General features: G+C 39.1%; 2 protein-coding genes across 2 annotated transcripts; both read left to right on the top strand.

Annotated features, from left to right (window-relative positions):
- The first annotated feature begins 55 nt into the window (after positions 1-55).
- Positions 56-2,523, top strand: LOC103699192 (L-type lectin-domain containing receptor kinase SIT2-like). The gene has a single exon (XM_039119500.1). It carries the CDS (start codon positions 56-58, stop codon positions 2,075-2,077), a length of 2,022 nt encoding a protein of 673 aa, XP_038975428.1. The 3' UTR covers positions 2,078-2,523.
- A 13,238-nt stretch (positions 2,524-15,761) lies between these two features.
- Positions 15,762-18,092, top strand: LOC120106545 (L-type lectin-domain containing receptor kinase SIT2-like). The gene has a single exon (XM_039119499.1). The coding sequence runs from the start codon at positions 15,901-15,903 to the stop codon at positions 17,908-17,910; it is 2,010 nt and encodes a 669-aa protein (XP_038975427.1). The 5' UTR covers positions 15,762-15,900; the 3' UTR covers positions 17,911-18,092.
- Positions 18,093-20,130: the final 2,038 nt, after the last annotated feature.

The following is a 20,130-nucleotide window of genomic DNA, read 5'->3' as shown; positions in this document are numbered from 1 at the left end:
AATTTGGACTATCTTTCAACATTGAATTGGATGTGGGTGGATGAACTACACTTCAATGACATGTAGGCCAATAGCTACACATCATAATGTGTGGCAAATAACCACTGAATTGCTCAAAAAGAAAATCCCCATGTTTCTCCAAATGGAGCGAAAACTATCTTTACTTTTGGTCACATGTCTGCTTACAGGAATCGCAGCAACCAAATATGATGCATTCACATACAATGGATTCCAAAGGAGTGACTTGTACCTTGATGGCGCAGCAGAGATCACACCCAATGGCCTTCTGAGATTAACCAACACTACAAGCCACCAGCAAGGACATGCATTCCACAAAGTGCCACTGCTTTTGAAGAACACCTCAGATGGTACTGTTTACACTTTCTCTACTTGCTTTGTTTTTGCAATGCTCCCCGAATATCCAGATGTGGGTGGCAATGGACTTGCACTTGTGCTCTCTCCAACCAGGGGGCTCCCTGGGGCTATGCCGAACCAATACCTTGGTCTCTTCAACACTACCAATAATGGCAATTCATCAGATCATGTCCTTGTTATTGAGCTAGACACCACCTTCAATAAGGAGTTTGGAGATATCGACAACAACCATCTCGGAATTGATGTCAACGGATTAAGGTCCATGAACGCCGCACCAGCATCATATTTCACCGAGAAAATTGGCAAGTTTAAGAATCTCAGCCTTACAAGCGGAAAACCAATGCAGGTATGGGTAGATTATAGCAATCCAGAGAAGAAGCTAAATGTAACAATATCCCCCATCCGTGTGCCCAAACCAAGTCATCCATTGTTGTCTTCTTCCATTAATCTATCCTCGGTAATATTAGATACCATGTATATTGGCTTCTCTTCTTCTACAGGCTCCATGCTAACATCCCATTATGTTCTGGGTTGGAGCTTTAAGATGAATGGGCAAGCGGATGCCCTCAACCTGTCCAGCCTTCCTTCGCTTCCTTTGAAAAAGCATAGAAGAAAGCCAACGTCTTTGATAATTTGGCTGTCCTTAGGAGTAGTGGTGTTCATAGCTATAACCGCCTGCGGTATTGCTTACATAATAAGAAGAAAGGCAAGATATGCTGAAGTTCTTGAAGAGTGGGATCTAGAAAATAGAACTCATAGATTCTCATATAAAGAACTATTCAAGGCTACCAAAGGCTTTCCCGAGAAAAATCTTTTGGGAGTTGGCGGTTTTGGAAGAGTTTACAAAGGCAAGCTGCCGACCTCTAAAACTGAAATTGCAGTGAAGAGGATTTCTCATGATTCTAAGCAAGGAATGGGGGAGTTTGTTGGGGAGATTGCGAGTAACAGTCAGCTCCGTCACCGCAATTTGGTCCAGCTTCTTGGCTATAGCCGTAGGAAAGGGGAAGTCCTTTTGGTCTATGAGTTCATGCCCAATGGAAGTCTTGACAAGTTCCTCTACGACGCAAACAATCCAACGACACTTAGCTGGAGCCAGAGACTAAAAATTATCAGAGGTGTGGCCTCAGGTTTGCTCTACCTGCATGAAGGTTGGGAGCAGATTGTTCTACACAGAGATATAAAAGCAAGCAATGTCTTGCTGGACGGTGAAATGAATGGAAAGTTGGGAGACTTTGGACTATCAAGATTGTATGATCATGGTAGCGATCCCCAAATCACTAATGTGGTGGGAACTTTCGGTTATATAGCGCCAGAGCTCACTAAAACAGGCAGGGCAACTACGAGCACTGATGTCTTCGCCTTCGGGGTTTTCGTACTTGAGGTTGTCTGTGGAAGGAGGCCAATAATGCAACAAGAATCACTGGACCTTCATTTGGTGGACTGGGTGTGGAGGAGTTGGAGGAATGGAGTAATTCTAGAGGTTCCAGATGCAAGACTGGGAGGTGATTACCATCTGGGGGAATTGGAAATGATCTTAAAGATGGGATTGCTTTGTTCACATCCTGTGCCTGCAGCAAGACCAACCATGCGCCAAGTGATGCAGTTCTTGGATGGTAATCTTTCGCTGCCGCAAATGCCCAAGGATGGGAGGGGCATCACTATTTCATCACCAGAGCATGCTGAAGAATTAGAAGAATCATAATATGACAAGTTTCACTTGTACAACTGATACAGGACAGGTTTCTTCTGTGGAACGGAGCCATGGAGCAGGGGCGCTGATTGTGAACGCGGCAGCCGTGAAGATCGATCCGTGGACGTGAAGATTAATCCGTGGCCGTGGAGATCAATCCATTGAGTGTTTGATTAAGAGTCCTTTTGCATTTGAATTCTGGTTTAGCCAAGTCAAGAGTCCTTCTTATGTTTTGTTCCTGACTTAAGTCAGGCTTAGCATCTTTGTTTGATTAAGTTTCTGAATTACGAGTACTTGTTGGTTTAGGATTAGGATTTAGTTTTCTCTGAGTCCGTTTGCTATGAGTTAGGGTGTATGCGATCCTATATGAGGAATCGCAAGGAGGGCTTGTTTTTTCCCTCTTCCTGGTTATTGTTTTTCAGCCGCCATTGTTAATGAGAAAACACGTTGAAAGCACAGCGTGAATCCCCTGTTTTTGTGCTCTGTTTCTGGTTCCAGGACAGAGTTTTGCTTGTGATTTTGCAGCGCTTACTTGGTTCTGAGTTTTCCTCGGATCCAGCAGCGTTGTGAACCCTTTTCTCCACGCTTCTCCGCATCATAAACTGTTCCATCCGCAGGCAAAGAGCCAATCCTCTTTTCAAGCGAAGCCCAAGAAAAATCATACATGGTTGGCAATTGACAATTTGACATGGTGGTCTACTTTGATACGTCCACACATAGTTATAGCTCAGGATAGGGATTTGGTCGGCTACGTGACTTGCAGCCTAACGTTGTTACTTTTTTTCTTTAAATTAATAAATCGGGAGAAGTACCTTACTTCGTCCAAGCTGGCGAAGGATATGGTGATGACGAGACAAAGGAGAGCAACATAGATTTGGGCAGCAGCAAAGAGGTAGGCAGAGGGACAATAAGATAGAACTGTGGAAGAATTAACCTTTTTCTCCTTTCCATTTTTATTTTAGAATGGGATGAAATGCTATGCTACCAACTTTTCTAGCTACAATCAAAGTATTGGATAAACATGGTGAATTGTGAATGATGGTGCTCGCCAAATCTGCAGCCTTAGTCCTATTGATGTATACAACCTATGGAGGTTAGTATATTAATTTGTTTGTTCTTTTCTTGAGAATGAGAAGAACGTTTTTCATGTAATCAGGTGCTTCTCTTAGCTTTCTAAATTACCTTCTAGAAGGCTTCCTGGACTTTTATGTTGTTATTTTTGTATTTCTTTCCGAAGTCAAGTTTAACTTGCATTCCTGCACTAAATTATAATATTTATTGCATAATAGAACTACTTGATTACAGATCAAGACTTTTGCTTAAACATACTATCTCAGAAAATATTTTGTTTTTATTGTTTCACTTACTTTTGCTAGATACCACAAAACCATTTATAGCTTTCTTTTACATTCAGCTTTCAAGCTATGGTCAGTCTAAAGGCATGCACAATCATGGTGTCTAACAACATAGATCAATTGAAACGTCCATAGTCTTTAATCTTACATCTCAGGCACTGCAAAAACAGTATAGTAGAAGAATTTTCCTACAAAAACAGTTGAAGAATTTAACTTTAAAGCTTGCATTCCATTCTAGTGATCGTTGAACAGATTTTTATTGGCTTACAATTTTTTAATGCAAAATTTACTTTGCTTTTTAGATGAGTTATGAATCTAGTAAAGAAGACAATGCATATGACATGCAACCTCAATTTGAATAAGCTTTCAGGTGAAGTTGGTTTAGTTTGTTGACAGATATCATATTTTCTAGCACAATATTCAAGTGGCAAACCTAAGTTCCTGGAGTTCAAGGGCAAGAAAGCCATCAAATTATTTATAACGAAGGGAAAAAATAAAAATATGGATTCTATATGTTTAATCTTGGATATTTATAGAGCTTCTGTCCAGGTTCACATGGAGTTTATAGAAAATGAGAAATTTGTAGAAATGATTGCCCTATTTATTTAATTATAGATAGGGACTCCATAAACTTGGAAAGTCGAATATCAAGTCACATGCAAAATACCCTTATCTCATCAAAGTTCAACAATGTCGGAAAATATTTGTAAAAACTTGATGCATCATTATGCCATGATTAATATTAATGGTATACCACAATTAGTTAAATGGTTGTCTACTTTAGGGAGGTAACATTATCTCCGAGGCCTTTATTCTTACTTCTGCAGTTACTGATACACGATATGGGAAGCGGTAATTGCTGATGAGTGGTTATACCATGGCAATCCTTGCGAGCTAATTGTTCTATACTTCTTACTTGGTATAGTTTGTTATATGGGTCGTGAGTGGAAACTTAGTTTCCGTCTGGTTATACATTCTTGGAATGTTGTTGTATATTCAGCTCGTGTTGCAATTGTTACTGTTGTTTTCTTAATCTACCCTATTGGTTAAGAAAATTTATCTAATGGTATTCCTTTAGAAATATTAGTACTTTCAACTTTATGATTGTATTGCAGGTAGAACACAATAACCCTATGCATCTATTTCATATGTTAGATGTAGTTGGGGTTTCCAATACCTTCCCATTTAGTGCTATGCATCGTTCCTTGGGTAACCTCTAGTTTGATCAGCAAAACTGAAAATGAGTCTGCTAATGAAGGTTACAAATGCAATAAAAATTCTCTAGTTTGATAGGATCAAGATACTATAGTCCAATATTTCTTGACTGATATCACCTCTTATTTCTAGGACAAGATATGGTCGGTGGTTCAATTTTTGTTGGAATCGGCCCCAAAAGGTGGGATAGGTATAGGATAGACAAGGTGAAAATTAGCATCCCCTGGTCCCAAGAAAAAGAAGACTATAATGTTAAGATACTATACGTGTGCTCTGATAATAGTAGATGCACCATTGTCATTTTCTTAATGGAGGATAGAATGTCATGCACCAAATCCAGGACATAATCATGCTACTGAGAGTACAACTCATAATAACATTAAGCCAAGAATCATAGTCTCAAATAAAAATAAAAGGTCTAAATCCATCATCCATTAAATAATTAGATAAATGTTGGTTTAGAGTTGTAAATCCAAATTTAAATACCAAAACCAACCTCAAATTTATAAAGTCGCCAACTACAAATTCATAGTTAATTAAAAAACTAAAATTCTGCCACAATATCGCCAAGTTTGCTAGTGAAAACTTCAAGCCTGAACTATTCTTCAATCTTAGTTAATCACGATCCTCTATTTTAATCCACTCTCCCCTGTTGAAGTCGGTTGGGCTGCCGACTTCAGCCCAAAACAACTGACTTCATCCCAAAACAACCTATCTAGGCTAGATCTTACATTCTTCCCTCCTTAAAAGAATTTCGTTCTCGACATTTGAGAAACAATCTAGACCTTCCAAACTTGAAGGTGCTTAGCCCAAAAAGTACCATAAATCCAAGATCTCATTCTTCTCGATCAAAATTAGTGTGATAGATAAATTTGGATCAATTATCAAAAAATTTATATAGCAAGATTAGCACTAGATAAGTGACTAACTAAAATCTGAGATTGAAATCATCATCTTGATGTGAACACAAGTATAGACTCGATCGAATTAGGATTAGATCAATTAAAATTACTTGTATTTGGGATAGAACTTGAAATGAAATGAATCAATACAATTATTATGGTAGAGTGCTGATCCCGCAAATGATAATGACCAACCTTAATTACAGTCAAATCATTATATGGCTAGAAATGTAATTCACAAAATGAACATGTAATGATGGGCATTAGACAATAACGATCTATCTCAAAATGATTGGCATCAAATCACAAGAGCAAGTGCAAGAAGGCAAAGTATTGGTACCATGATTCAATGTCACAAGGCTTAAAATTTAACTTAAATTTTTAAATAATATAGTGGGAATGAATGATACATGATTTATTCAACATAGCCAACTATGGAATAATCAATCGAAGAGAATAATATAGTCATATCATGATTAACCTAAAAATCAACAGTATTTACCTTTTTTTATTGACAAAAGCCTTCTTTATTAAAAAAATTAAGTGTTCCATCGTAATATATTCCAAATACAATCAATATTTTTGACTAGTTTAAAAATGATTCAGTCTACCACACTTTCACTGCGCAACTCTGATCAATATTGTCTAAAATTTCTTAATGATCCCAGATCATCATCCTTTTTTTTAATAAAATCCAAACAAAAATTTTATCCTTACTTTCCAAGTACACTAGATCATGATTAACCCTCGAGATAATTATCATATTTGTACCATTGTATGATCAAGTAATCATATTCTAGATCCAATTTGAACTAAGCCAACTCTAAATTCTCTTGACAATTCCATTATACAATTTGATAATGATCTCTCTTTTAAGAATATTAATTCTATGCTCCGATAAATTAAAAGATTCCACATTAACTCGTTCGTGAGCATATTCAATCATCTCGAATGTTTTCTTTTAGGTTTTAACTAATTTAGGCCTCATGAAATTTCACTAGTATTTCACCTATGGTGATACAAAATCTCTCATCAACTCATAACCTTGATTTATAATAATAATTTTTTTTTAATTTTTTAACTTCACAAAAATCTAATAATCTAGATTAAAGATTTACAAAAAAATGATATAAACTCTATGATTTTACATTGAGATCAATTCCACCAATAAGAAAAATATTTTTATTTGCAATATTGCAAGCATACATGATCTTGTAAATTTACTAGACTATCTGAAGTAAAGAGACTAGTTACCTTAATTTAGAGGATCTACTCAAAATATCATATATTTATTAACTATTTCATCCTTTTATTAATAGTCTCACCCCCTTTCTAGCTTCCTCCTTTTTGTTCTCAAGACAAATAAACTGTTCCAATTCTCCCAATTCTGAATTGCATCCATATTTTGCAACATGATTTTCGTTTTGTCAAAACATCTACTAATGTTAATTTAATTGATCTATCACATGATCATAAATTACTCTACTTTATCTATAGTAGAACATTTGAGCGTAAAATATGCTTCAAGATTGATAATAATTTTTGAACTCTATCAAAAGCATAAGCTACAAATCTAAGAGAAAAGAGATCTATATTAAAACATTCCAAATCCAAGATTAACTAATGTAGGAACCAACATTCCATTAATCTTAGACTTCAGATGTTAGATTTTTTTTACCACAGTAGATAGAAAAACCTACTAATAGCACAATGATATCCATATCAGTCAAAATCTAAAACACTATTCTTTTCTTTGACAACGAAAATCTCCTTAATAAGAAAAACCATCATAAAATATTTTTAAATCACAAAGTTATTATTGTTGACCAGCTTAAAAATAATTCAAACCACCAATATTCTCAAAATTTACTTAATGACTTTCAATTAAAATACTAATTTGCTTGTAAACTGAAACGATCTAAAATTTTAAATTCTAGGTAAAGCCAAAGAAAAAATTCTAGAGTCTCATCCCAAATATATTTTTCTTCAACATAAGAGTTTCATGCATGATCCACATATAGATTTCAATCCTCAAAAAATATTTCAATGAATATCATAAAATATTTTCTAGCCCAAATCTTAAACAATATTTTATAAATGAACCTTAACTTGCCACCAAAATAATTAACTTCAAGCTAGAAGTAACATCACAATATCCTATATCAAGTTGAACTTCCAAAATCACTTATATAGTAATAAACAAATAATTACAATATACAATAATATTCCATGGCTAGTACTTCACTTAATTTTAGTCAAAATCTAATTTAATCATAAACTGAAATACAAATTGCTCCCTCAAGAAAACTTTCAAAATACTTTATTCAACTTTGGCTGCAAGCATAGTTAGCAAGCATATTCTGATTCTAATAGGCCTCTCGAACAAAATTCAGATAAGATAACACAAATTGATCAATAACAGAAGCAAACAAAGACAATTGTCCCATTGTGTAATTTCTACCCATCTCTCAAACTTTCAGACGAACCTAAGAATCCTAAAATTTAAGCTCCATACGACTATTTCAATCACGATCCATAATAATCTTAAACTTAAGCTTTGATACCACCAAATCTATCATGCCACAAACCCAGAGCATAATAGACGCTGTATACCCGTATCGTGAACCATACAAGTATGTAAGGCTACATATCATATCAAAGTAATAATAATTTCTAAAAAATTATTTATTTAAGAACTTATCCTAATGGTTCTTACAATAGTTCCAAAGTGACATAAGTCAACATTTACTAACTATCAAATAATTTATTCTAACTAATCTGACTAAAACTCTAATAACTAAAAGTATCTTAAAAAGAACTAGCGCACTCCCCAAGTCCTAAGCAATCATGCATCTGGATCTAAAAAATAGAAAAATATAATAATGAGCTACACTAGTCCAGATGGGGTCAAAGCATGTCAAATAATTTAGTTAGAAGCACAAAATATTGACTAAAAAATAAATCATTTCTCAAATAATGCATATTTCTTTTGAAATATACTATAATTTTTACAAAAAATGGCAAATAGAAATTAGAAATAAAAATTTAGGCTATGGCAACATAATCTAGTGGCATGGGTCAGAATGCACAAAGTGCCAAAAAGTACTATTCTTAATCATCGGTGGCATGGTATCCCAAATATTATTATTCTAGTTTCGATGGTGCAGTGTTGAAACCAGTTTTTCATAGATTACAAGTCGATCGAGTCAACGAATAATCTCTATTAGCGGGGTCAGATCAAATCATAGCCGTACTGAGAATGCATACTTATAAAATAAATTTTTCATGATTTGCCGAGTCATATTTTTCAAATTTTGTAACATAGCACATAATATATTTTAAAATAATTATAACATTAACATGCATGACCCATTTAACTAAGTATAAAATAGCTATCATAATTAATATTTAATCAAATAATTATTGTTTTACCAAAAATTTAGAAAATACACTTTAAAGCATTAGGTTATTTACCTCTCCTCGCTTAAAATCTCACTTCAGCAAATAGGTCAGGTGCACCTGTTTAATATCATTGAAATATTATTTATTTTAACATCATTTCAGAAGTTAAACGAAGTCAAAATTAAACACTACTGGAGAACGACCTCATGCCTCCAAATCAAGTCGGTTTGGTGATAGTGATCGATTGCCCAGGTCAGTTCGAGCAAGGAGGATTCAACGGGTCAGGTGAAGATCAAAAGTTGCCAATTCTATCTAAGGCTGAAATAATGGGTTGGTCTACTGCCCGAATACTGGGGCAGTTCAAAGACTCCAAACTAGGTCAACTTGGATCTGAACAACAGGAAAAGCAGCGCCTACACTAGGATTCCTTAGCCTATCTAGAGAGAGAAAGAGAAAAAGAAGAGAGAATCTCAGCTCGGGTTTAGTCAGCTAGTAGTTCATGGTGCTCGAAATCTGATCCAATCTGAGTGGTTGACAACTAGATCTGGGATAGGGGTCTACATAGCAAAGGCAGTTTATGACTTGAGCCATTGAGGCTAGATGAAAATCAAATAGTAGGTGAGTCATCGTGGGAAAAATTTAATGGTGGAGAAGGCATTAGGGAGACCAAAGAAGTGGTTGCCAATGGCGTAATGAAGCATAGCCACCAAAACAGTAAGTTGAGCAGCAGCTGGAAGAAGGCCAAAAACTAGAGATGATAAGGCTTGAGGCTTAGTTCACTAAGATAGAGGTTGCTCTATCTTGAGGCATAGCCACACCGAGCTGGGCTTGACGTCTGCCAGCACTAAGCGGCAGTTTCTAATGAGCATGCCAGACTCTCGAGCCTCCAAAAGGACAGGGAAGAGGACTAAAGGAGGAGAGAGAGGGATTCCGATGATGGTACCTAGGCTCCAATAAAGGTCCAGATCTAGATACAGGGGCGACAAGAGTAGGGAACTCTAGTGACAATCTAAAACTGAGGAACATGGGGGAAAAAGAGTTCACCAGTGTCGACGGAGGTGGTGGTGGATCTCAACAGAGGGGCTAGGTCCAGCTAATTAGTAGCGGCGGCACTCAAAATGTGGAGAAGGAGCCCTGAAGCAAAGGAAATGGAGACAGAGAAGGGAGGAGAGGGCTCAGTTAGGCTTGGAACAGAGGAGTAGGTGGTGCTTGGTGGGGGATCCAGAGGAAGAAAAGAGGGGGATTTATAGATTGATCACAAAGGGGCTAAGGTTGGAGTCATTGCTCTGCCCGCGATCCTTGCAGCGGCGAGCATGACCGACCAAACGGTCGGCGGCCGTTCGGATGTCTCGCGGCCGTTCGAACAGCCCTTAGAGTTCTCCCCAATGGCGAGCGATCAGGCGCTCGATTGAAGAGGCGAAGAAGAAGCAAAGGATCGCGATCGCGATCCTCTGTTTCCACTCTCCCCTGTTGAAGTCAATTTGGCTGCTGACTTTACCCCAAAACTATTGACTTCAGCCTAAAATAGCCTATCTAGGCTGGATCTCACATTATCGTTTCTACTTTGAGCCTTAATAATTCACTAGGCAAATCGGCTAAACCTATTTAAAGTACTAAGAATAAAATCTATTCCTATTTGATGACTTAAAAGAACAAGAAAAGAGGACACTTGATCGGGTATATGACTGCTCCTGATGATTCAGGCCTAAACGATTTGATCAATGAATCATGAAGCAATGACTCGATCAAAGCTAAGATTATTTAATAGAGGTCATTGATAGTGGGTTTCAAAGATACTCAACAGAAGCTAGGGTGATTGGTCCGACAGGTTCTTGGGCACCAAGGCAGTTTAAGGTCTCTTTCCAATGCCAACTTGGGTCTACAAGAAATAGAGATGGGCCTCTTGTAATAACCTCAAAATTTTTAATTTTTTTTTATATAAAAAGGGATAGAATAGTCCTTTAAAATTGATATAAGGGGTAAAATTGGAAGGAATCGAAAGATAATGACATAGTTGTAGATACGTTGAAGTGGTAAGGGTAAAATTAGAAAGGAATCAAAAGTTAATGGCATAACAGTAGATATGTTGAATTGTTAGGGACAAAATGGGAATTTAATAATATTAAACAAAGGGTGAATAGTATTTTGATGTGACTTAATTCATGGATTGGTGCCGTGTCCGTGGGATAAAACAGAGGGGGAAAGGGGAGTCTCAGGCGGCAGAGAGGAAGAAAAAGAAGAAGAGGAAAAGAAAGGAAGAAAAGAAGAGGAAGAAGAAGAAGAAAAAGGAAGGAAAGGGAATTCCGGTTGCGCTGCCAGCTGAAGGAAAAAGTGTAGATCTCATTCCCCTCTACGCAAGAACCTCGATTTCCAAAAAGAAAAAGGTAAATATCCGTCCCTATCTAGTCTTTTGATGACATTAGGTTATACAAAAGGTGGATGTAGTCCAGAGAGGTCGGATAAGGGTCGTAGAGGCGGTTAAAAGAGGAAGAATCGGATTTTGACAAATTTTTCCGGCACTACAGAAAAACTATGTCGAAGTCCCAACTTCGGTGAATTATTTCGGAGGTTAATCGGCTCCGATGGTGATGCATGTTACCTTTTTGGAATTCCCTATGAGTGTAGAATGTTAAGTAAAAATTTTATCAAATTTGGAGTCTGGAAAGTGGATCAAACCCGGGATAAAGTAACCGGCTGTTGGTCCGGATTACTGTTCATCCGGGTGGAAAAATAGTGGTTTTCATGCTATAATAGGGTATTAAGCCTAGATTAAGCTAAGAGGACCTTGTACTCATGCAAGAGAATTCCTAGTACACATAAATGGTGAGTTAATTAATAAAAAAAAAAAGAAAGAAAAGAAAAGATTTAGGGAACGGGGGAGTTGAATCAATTAAAGTTTTATATATTTATGATTGGCACGTAGATTATGGCCCTTGATATAAAACTAAATGTATTGTAAATGCATGTATCAATTGGGCAAGAAGCTAGGAAACAAGAGGAAGAAGTTCCCCATTGCCAGCTGTAGATTTTTGGAGGCATATCGAGGCCGTGCTGGATCAGCAGGTGAGTGGGAGTTTGTACTTTGCACCATGAGCACATTCCTTATTCATTTTCATGAATGTTGCCAAGTGTGACTTGATTCCACCTGAGCTTATTGATTAATTATTATGGTTGATCCCTCTATGTTTTGTTCTCCATGCTTGATTATTCTGTACATGCATTTGAGGAAACATTGAGAGAAATTACGAGGGGTAGATGAGTAATCAAATTGGATCTGAATTGTGAAATGACTTCTTTTGTAAATTGATTTCATTTTCTCTATTTCAAAGACTTGTGAGTGGTAGCCTTGATTATACTCCTTTATGAGTAGTTAAATTGGATCCGAATTGTGAAATGACTTCTTTTGTAAATTGATTTCATTTTCTCTATTTCAAAGACTTGTAGAGCTCTTCTCATGGTATATTGAGTTGCATTGCACACCCTTGACCCCTCGCTCCCAACCCTGATGTTAGTTTATGATTGGGTCGGAGTCGAGTGAGTGGTAGTCTTGATCATACTCCTTTTTAGTAGAGTATTGGGAGGGTGCATTATGGCATTTATGCATGGCTTGGCAGTATCTGCAGGACACCTATAGTCGATAGGGGTTAAACATCGGCCTTTGTGCACATAGTAGCCTTCTGGGTGGGCGGAGCCCAGTCCCTTCCTAGGGGGGCACGGCCCTAGGCGTAGGATCGGCCGGTCCTACGACTTATATTCTGCTTGCCGCCGGACATAGTAAGACCCCGCGAGGTGCAGTATGGCTTTCCGCGGATGTAGAATTCCCGCGAGGTGCCGTTTAGTATGTAGATGTGAGATGGATTTCTGTTCTGGATACTAGCCAGCATTTACATGATTAGTGTGGTGTCTTATCCTGCATATGCATGTGATAGTTGGAAGTTGTTGCTGGTTCGCCTGGGGCGTAAAACCCACCTCCCGATAGCTGTCTAGCATTTACATTATCGGTATGGTGTCCTATCCTGCATATGCATGTGACAGTAGGGAGTTGTTGCTGGTTCGCCTGGGGCATAAAACCCACCTCCCGACAGTTGTCTAGCTTTTACATTATCGATATGGTATCTTATCCTGCATATGCATGTGACAGTAGGGAGTTGTTGCTGGTTCGCCTGGGGTGTAAAACCCACCTTCCGACAGCTGTCTAGTGATGATTTCGCATATTGACACCCTGATTTACATATTAGTGTGGTGTCATATTCTATATATGCATATGGCAGTAGGAAGTTGTTGTGGTTCGCCTGGGGCGTAAGACCCACCTCCCGATAGCTATTTATCGATGATTCAGCATATTGACACCTGATTTGTATGTTCCAGCATTATGATCTGTTGAGCATATTCATGAGTAGCATATATGTTTACTTGATTATTCCATATATGCTTCAGATGAGTTGATATTGATTGTGGTGATATTGATGATTTACTCCATATTCTCTATGTTGAGTTCATGTTCATCTTGTTATTGATCTTGAGATTTCATCTCGAGCCATGATTATATTCTGTCTCATGTGCATAGTACTCTCTACTCCACTCACTGAGTATTCATATACTCACTCCCCAGTTTGGTGTTTTTGATTGCAGGGCAGATATTGTATAGAGAGGAGCAGGGTTAGAGATTGCCTGCTAGCTGTGCCGCTCCATAGTATAGTATAATGTAGATAAAGGTTTATACCCTTTTGGTGTATTATAAACCTTCTGTTGTATATACTGTATAGTTACAATCATAGATCCTGTTGTGGATATGGGTTTAACCATGGATGGATTAGGAAGCAGGTATATATATATGTGTGCAGATCAGTTGTGTGCCTGTGATAATGTATGGCTATATATTGTTCAGGTTTATTATATGACAGATTATGTGATTGCTGCTCTGACAGGTAGTGTGTTGTATGTATTGAGATAATCCTGACAGGTCACCATAGGAAAGGTGATCATTTTGTGCATGTATCATGCCAAATTTTTCAAGATTTATTGATGATTGATAGGTAGTAGGGTTTTACGTGGTGGCTGGTGGTCTTATGCCTACCCGCACCCTAGGACCGTCGCAGCGGCCCACCGGGAACGGGGCGGGGGTCGTGACACCTCTGTAGCGAGATCTATGGATCTTGTAGAGAGAGAAAGAGAGATGCTTTGCCTCTCTTAGAATAGGAAGGAGAGACCGAGGTTTTTGGAAGCTGATACGCGGCTGGCCACTAGGCCGATCAGGGGCCCATTTTCCAAGGGTCGACTAGGGGTCCACCAAGAATGCTGGGACCCTTCATTGGCATCCATGTACCTTCCTAGAGAGAAAAAGAGGGAGAAAACAGAGAAAGAAAAGAGAGAAAGAGAGGGATGGGTCTTCTCTTTGTCTTTTTTTTTGTTTTTTTTTTCTTTTTCTTCTTTGGCAAAATAGGGGAAGAAGAAGGGTGGGTGGATCTTAGGTTAGGTGGTGGTCCGATGACTTGGCAGCAGGCGATGGAGAGTGCTCGACAGCAGCAGAAAACCAAGAGCGACTAGTGGTGGCAACCGGCCGATTGCGAGAGGCACGAAAATTAGTCAAAAATAGGGCCAAATAGGTGGCCCTTTGCTCGATCTTTTTCAGGTCTCACCTCGCTCACTGGTGGCTAGGTCTCTGGCTTTGGCTAGGAGCCGATGTAGGGCAGAGGGTGAGGTCCTCTACGGTGAACATTGGTGACAGAGATGGTCGAAGAAAAGGAAAAAAATTTAGGCCAAATAAGAGATATTTTCTAATCAATTTTCTGGTGGATTTCTCAATTGGCAGTTAGAAAGTAGGGGGAAATGAAGAAAGGGGAGGATGGGGTGGTTCCTTTTTATAGAAAAGTTCTAAGGTTCCTAGCGAGCTTAGGACTTTGGCTTTTTTTTGGACTCAACAGAAAAAAAGATTCCCATCAGGAGTCTTCCACTTCTCCAGCATATGCAACGCGCATGCCATAGCCAGGGGCTCGTTTTTCTAGTCCAAGCCGGTCAATGGGCGCCAGACCCGTCCAATGCGAGGCTTAGTCTCATATTGGATGTTACGGACTCTCAATGTATTGCGTATAGTGTAATAGTTAGAATTCGGCATTCAAAACCCAAACACTTAGAAAATTAATTGGCTTCTTACCATTGCTCCATATAGAAAATAAATATATTTTTCTCTTGACTCTATTTTTGTCTTGATTTTCCTACTGCGTACAAGAGAGGCAAACATTTATGGACCCACATCCCGGAATTTTCTGTGACACACAATAGAGATGACAGCTGCATGGAAGAAAAAGAGGGGAGAAAATTCAAAGCACACATAGGCTATGATTGTTCCCTTACCAAAGGGGCAGCTATATTATCTTAAAATCAACGACCCACTTCTAGCGATGAAAGAACAGTGGGTCCGACGTCACTAAGGATGACTAAATCAAGTACAATGCTACGCTGCACCATTGCTCTATTTTGCATCCAACATGGCAGGAGGGAATTGGTGCAAGTTACGATGCTTGGTTATTATATCAGCGCCATCTCAGACGAGGAATTGAATGGTGAATGTGGCGTTGCTTCATAGCTTGTTTCATCATGGATGTAGCCAACCACATCGCAAGCAAAGTCTTCTAAGTCATCTTTCAACCTCCCAAAAAAAAGTGTTATTCAACTCATGGGCCTTCACTACTTTCCGTCCTCGCCCAACTTTCCAAGCGCCAACTATATATATTGCAAGCAAAGACTTCTAGTCATTGACGTATCAAAAAAAAATAAATTAAAACTTTTAGCCATGGCATGGGCCCATGACTACTTATTGTTTCTCTCCCAGTATTCCAAGCATTTATGGGACATGAAGTAGATAGGCATGGGAAATCAATGGCACTTCCATGTTATTAACATCATAACCAGAGAAGGAATCTCTTATACCGTAGAAGGCCTGTAAAGTTAGACCCAAGCCATGTTTCCAAAGAACATGTTCTTCTTTCTCATCCTCACACTCGCTACAGCATCAGCAGAAGATGAAGATTTTACGTACAATGGATTCGGTGCTGCCAAACTGCGGCTAGATGGCATCGCAGAGATCACAACCAATGGCCTCCTAATGCTCACTGACACTAGACAGCCAGCCAAGGGCCACGCCTTTCTCCCAACTCCCATCCGTTTTAAGAACTCGACAACTGGTAAAGCCCTCTCCTTCTCAACTTCTTTCATCTTTGCAATGATCCCCAAGTATGAAGACTTGTTTGGCCATGGAATTGCGTTCGTTCTTGCACAATCGGCAGATCTATCTTATGCCTTACCTAGTCAATTCCTGGGACTTTTCAATTCAAGCAATTCATATTCTTCAAACCAAATTGTGGCCATCGAGTTCGATTCAAACCTGAACCCTGAATTTAACGATATTGACAATAATCATGTTGGAATTGATGTTAACAGTCCAAAATCTATTAGCTCCTTGCATGCCGCTTATTACACAAATGATGACGGAGGTGGGTTCAAGAACCTGAGCCTCGTGAGTGGCAAACCAATACAGGCCTGGATAGAATACAGTCACTTGGATGGACTGCTTAATGTAACGTTGGCACCAATTGATGTAGCGAAACCAGGTGTTCCACGCTTGTCTTCAAATGTCAATCTCTCTTCTTTGATCTCAGACTCTATGTATGTTGGATTTTCTTCTTCGGTAGGACCATTCATCACATCTCATTACATTCTGGGCTGGAGCTTTAAGTTGAATGGAAGGGCCAAAGCACTAGATCTCTCACGTCTTCCATCCCTCCCTCGCACAGGGTCTAAATCGCGCTTAGAGTCTTGGAAGATTGGGTTGCTGATAATCTTGGCAATACTTTTTTTGTTAATAATAACAATTGGCATAATCCTTCTTGTGAATAGTAGGATTAAATTCAGAGAGGTGTTTGAAGATTGGGAGTTAGAATATGGACCGCAGAGGTTCTGCTTCAAGGACCTATTCTTGGCCACCAAGGGCTTCAGAGACCAACATCTCTTGGGAGCTGGAGGTTTTGGTAAGGTCTACAGAGGTGTGCTGCCGAACACTGGCATCCAAGTTGCAGTCAAGCAGGTCTCGCACGAATCAAGACAAGGTATGAGAGAGTTCATCGCAGAGATTGTTAGCATCGGCCGCTTGCGTCACCGGAACTTGGTACAGCTCCTTGGTTATTGCAGGAGAAAAAGGGAGCTCTTGTTGGTCTATGAATTCATGCCCAATTCTAGTTTGGACAAGTACCTATTTAACCAACCCAAGTCGATGCTCAGTTGGGGACAAAGATTCCAAATAATCAAAGGTGTAGCTTCCGCGCTTTATTATTTGCACGAAGGATGGGAGAAGGTGGTTGTTCACAGAGATATCAAGGCCAGCAACATCCTGCTAGATGATCAGATGAATGGAAGACTAGGTGATTTTGGCCTGGCAAGACTATATGATCACGGAACCGATCCCCAGACTACACATGTGGTTGGAACTTTGGGTTACCTTGCACCGGAGCTCGCCAAGACTGGCAAGGCAACTACAAGCACAGATGTGTTTGCCTTTGGTGGATTTTTGCTTGAGGTGGCTTGTGGAAGAAGGCCAATAGAGATAAGAGCATCAGAACAAGACATCGTGTTGGTAGATAAAGTTCTGGAGTGCTGGAAGGCAGGGACTATTTTGGAGGCAAGGGATCCCAACTTGGGGAATGAATATATTGCCGAAGAGATGGAGATGGTGCTAAAGCTTGGCCTCCTTTGCTCACACCCTAACTCCAGTTCTAGGCCTCCTATGCGGCTGGTGATCCTAATACTGGAACGCGAGGCTCCCCTTCCAGAGATATCTGAAGATGGTTGGAATGGCGAAATTTCAGCTATGGGAGAGGAAGGTTTTGTTGATATTGGCATGTCAGATAGTTCACTGTTAACCATGTCTCCCTTCTCAGCATCAACAACGGAATCTGTTCCCTTGACAGGCCGTTGATAGTCGTAAATGTTTGTAAAAGCAATGTTTAAAGTATACCTAGCATCATGTAATGCATGGTATAAATGATTTTTGTTATCATGTAATGCATTGTATAAGTGTTTTTTATTGCAGTGTGGTTGTTGCTACAATTCAAAACTAAAACCGCAGCAACTAAATGCACTGCAGTTTGCTGAAAAAAAGAAATCCAGTAGATAAAGAAAAACTGGAATGTTAAGTTGGAAAGGAATTTGCTCTAGTGTAGTATAGAAAAGCTTGCCTAGCAGAGGTCAACCTCAAGGTCCTCTGCACCTGCAGCTTGATGTATGAGATAATTCAAATATAGATACTTAATTTAGATTCCGCTTGCTTGCTCTGATGCTTGCCCTTACTCTTTCATTTAAATGAACGTGAAGTTGACATTTTAGGACAGATACGGGAAAATTGGAAGACGAGCAGCTCGAACTTATGGTTTAATCGGATTATTCTCACCGTCTGAGACCCTTTTATTCCTGGTGAAAGATATGAGATTCTTCTTTTTATTTTTTGCTGCTTTTTGTTTCTGGTGTTGTTGAGCGAAGAGGAGGGCTAGAAGCCCAACTAATTTATTTCTTAAGGAAAGAAATACAATTAGAGAGATATCAGAAGAGAAAAAAAAACTTGTTTAGAATACTGTCTATCTCGTGTTAACCAGAATTTTCCTATAATTAAGGAGTGACCATCTTATGAAGGATCACCACTGCACATGAAATCTTGAGGAAGATATGCAGAAGTTCCAAGTGCACCAACAAATTCCGTCAATATCTTATCCCAAACTAGATGAAGTTCCCTAGAAATTATTTTCTGCTTCCGGTTCACTAAACGAGAGAGCATTGTTGGTTCCCGCCCTTTGATTCCGATTGTATGTTTAGAGATATTAATAAGGGGTGGCTAAGGAAAAGATGATTCACCATTTCCTCATAGTAATTGCAGAGAGCGCACTATGGCCATCACTTCCTATTAAGTGTGAATTTCATCCTAAGAAGAAGCCACACAAAGATTCTTATGTTTTTTTTGAGTAGAGATCCATTCAATTATAGCCAAATCTCTCTCTCTCTCTCTCTCTCTCTCTCTCTCTCTCTCTCTATATATATATATATATATATATATATATATATATATATATATATATATATATATATATATATGAGTATGTGTCCACATACATACCTACATACATACATATATACCTGCATATATAAATATAAATATATATATATGTATATATATATATGTGTGTATATATATATATATATGTCTATACAATGCGTGTATATATATATATATATATATATATATATATATATATATATATATATGTGTGTGTGTGTGTGTGTGTGTGTGTGTGTGTGTGTATATGTATATGTATGTGTATGTTACATATAATATAAAATATATAATGTGGGAACAGGGGATGCCGAAAAAATGGTAAGGGAGGAAACAAAACATGCATCGTAGACAAAACTCAAGCACTTAAAAAGCTAATTGTCTTCCTACCGTTGCTCTCGTACTAAAAACAAATATTTTTTTGATTTTTTTTTAATTTTGTTTTGCCTTCTGCATGCAAGAGAAGCCAATATCTGTGGACGCGCGTCCCAGATATTTGTATGACACGGTAGAGATGGCAGCTAACAAGGAAGAAAGAAAGAAGGGAAAATTCAAAGCAGGGCTATGTACTTGTCACCTCACCAAAAGGAAAGAGAGAATATCTTAAAAACAATGACCCATGTTCCGAGATGTAGGGCTGTCAACGGGCCGAGCTGCTCGGGCTCGGCTCGGGCCCGGCTCGGTAAAAGCCCGGCTCGAGCTCGGCTCGTTAGTCAAACGAGCCCGAGCCCGAGCCCAAAATGAGGCCCGTTTAAATCTGAGCCCGAGCCCGAGCTCGAGCCCGAGCAGCTCGTGAGCCCAAACGAGCCCAAAAGAGGGCTCCAAAATTGAATTGGATTGGTTTGGGTTCGGACTTAGCCCGCTAACCCAAACCCAATCCGTTAATCACTTAATCCTTCCCTCCCACAGTCCCACGGTCCCACCTCCTCTTTCTTTTTTTTTTTTTCCTCTTCTCCTTTCGGATCTTTCTTCTGGGTTTCTCCAGAAGCGTCCGGGTGTCCGGTGTCCCTCCCCTCCCCTCTTCCGGATGTCCCTCCCCTCCTCCCCTCCGGGTGTCCTTCCCCTCCCCTCTCGCCTTCCTCCTCCGCCGCCGAT

This window comes from Phoenix dactylifera, unplaced genomic scaffold, assembly GCF_009389715.1.
Source record: "Phoenix dactylifera cultivar Barhee BC4 unplaced genomic scaffold, palm_55x_up_171113_PBpolish2nd_filt_p 000563F, whole genome shotgun sequence".
In the NCBI taxonomy this organism is placed as follows: domain Eukaryota; kingdom Viridiplantae; phylum Streptophyta; class Magnoliopsida; order Arecales; family Arecaceae; genus Phoenix; species Phoenix dactylifera.
This window is presented reverse-complemented; position numbering and strand designations above follow the sequence as displayed.

Bases quoted from the DNA above. Each gene is read 5' to 3' on its own strand.
- LOC103699192 (XM_039119500.1), top strand. From the start codon at position 56: ATGACATGTAGGCCAATAGCTACACATCATAATGTGTGGCAAATAACC.
- LOC120106545 (XM_039119499.1), top strand. From the start codon at position 15,901: ATGTTTCCAAAGAACATGTTCTTCTTTCTCATCCTCACACTCGCTACA.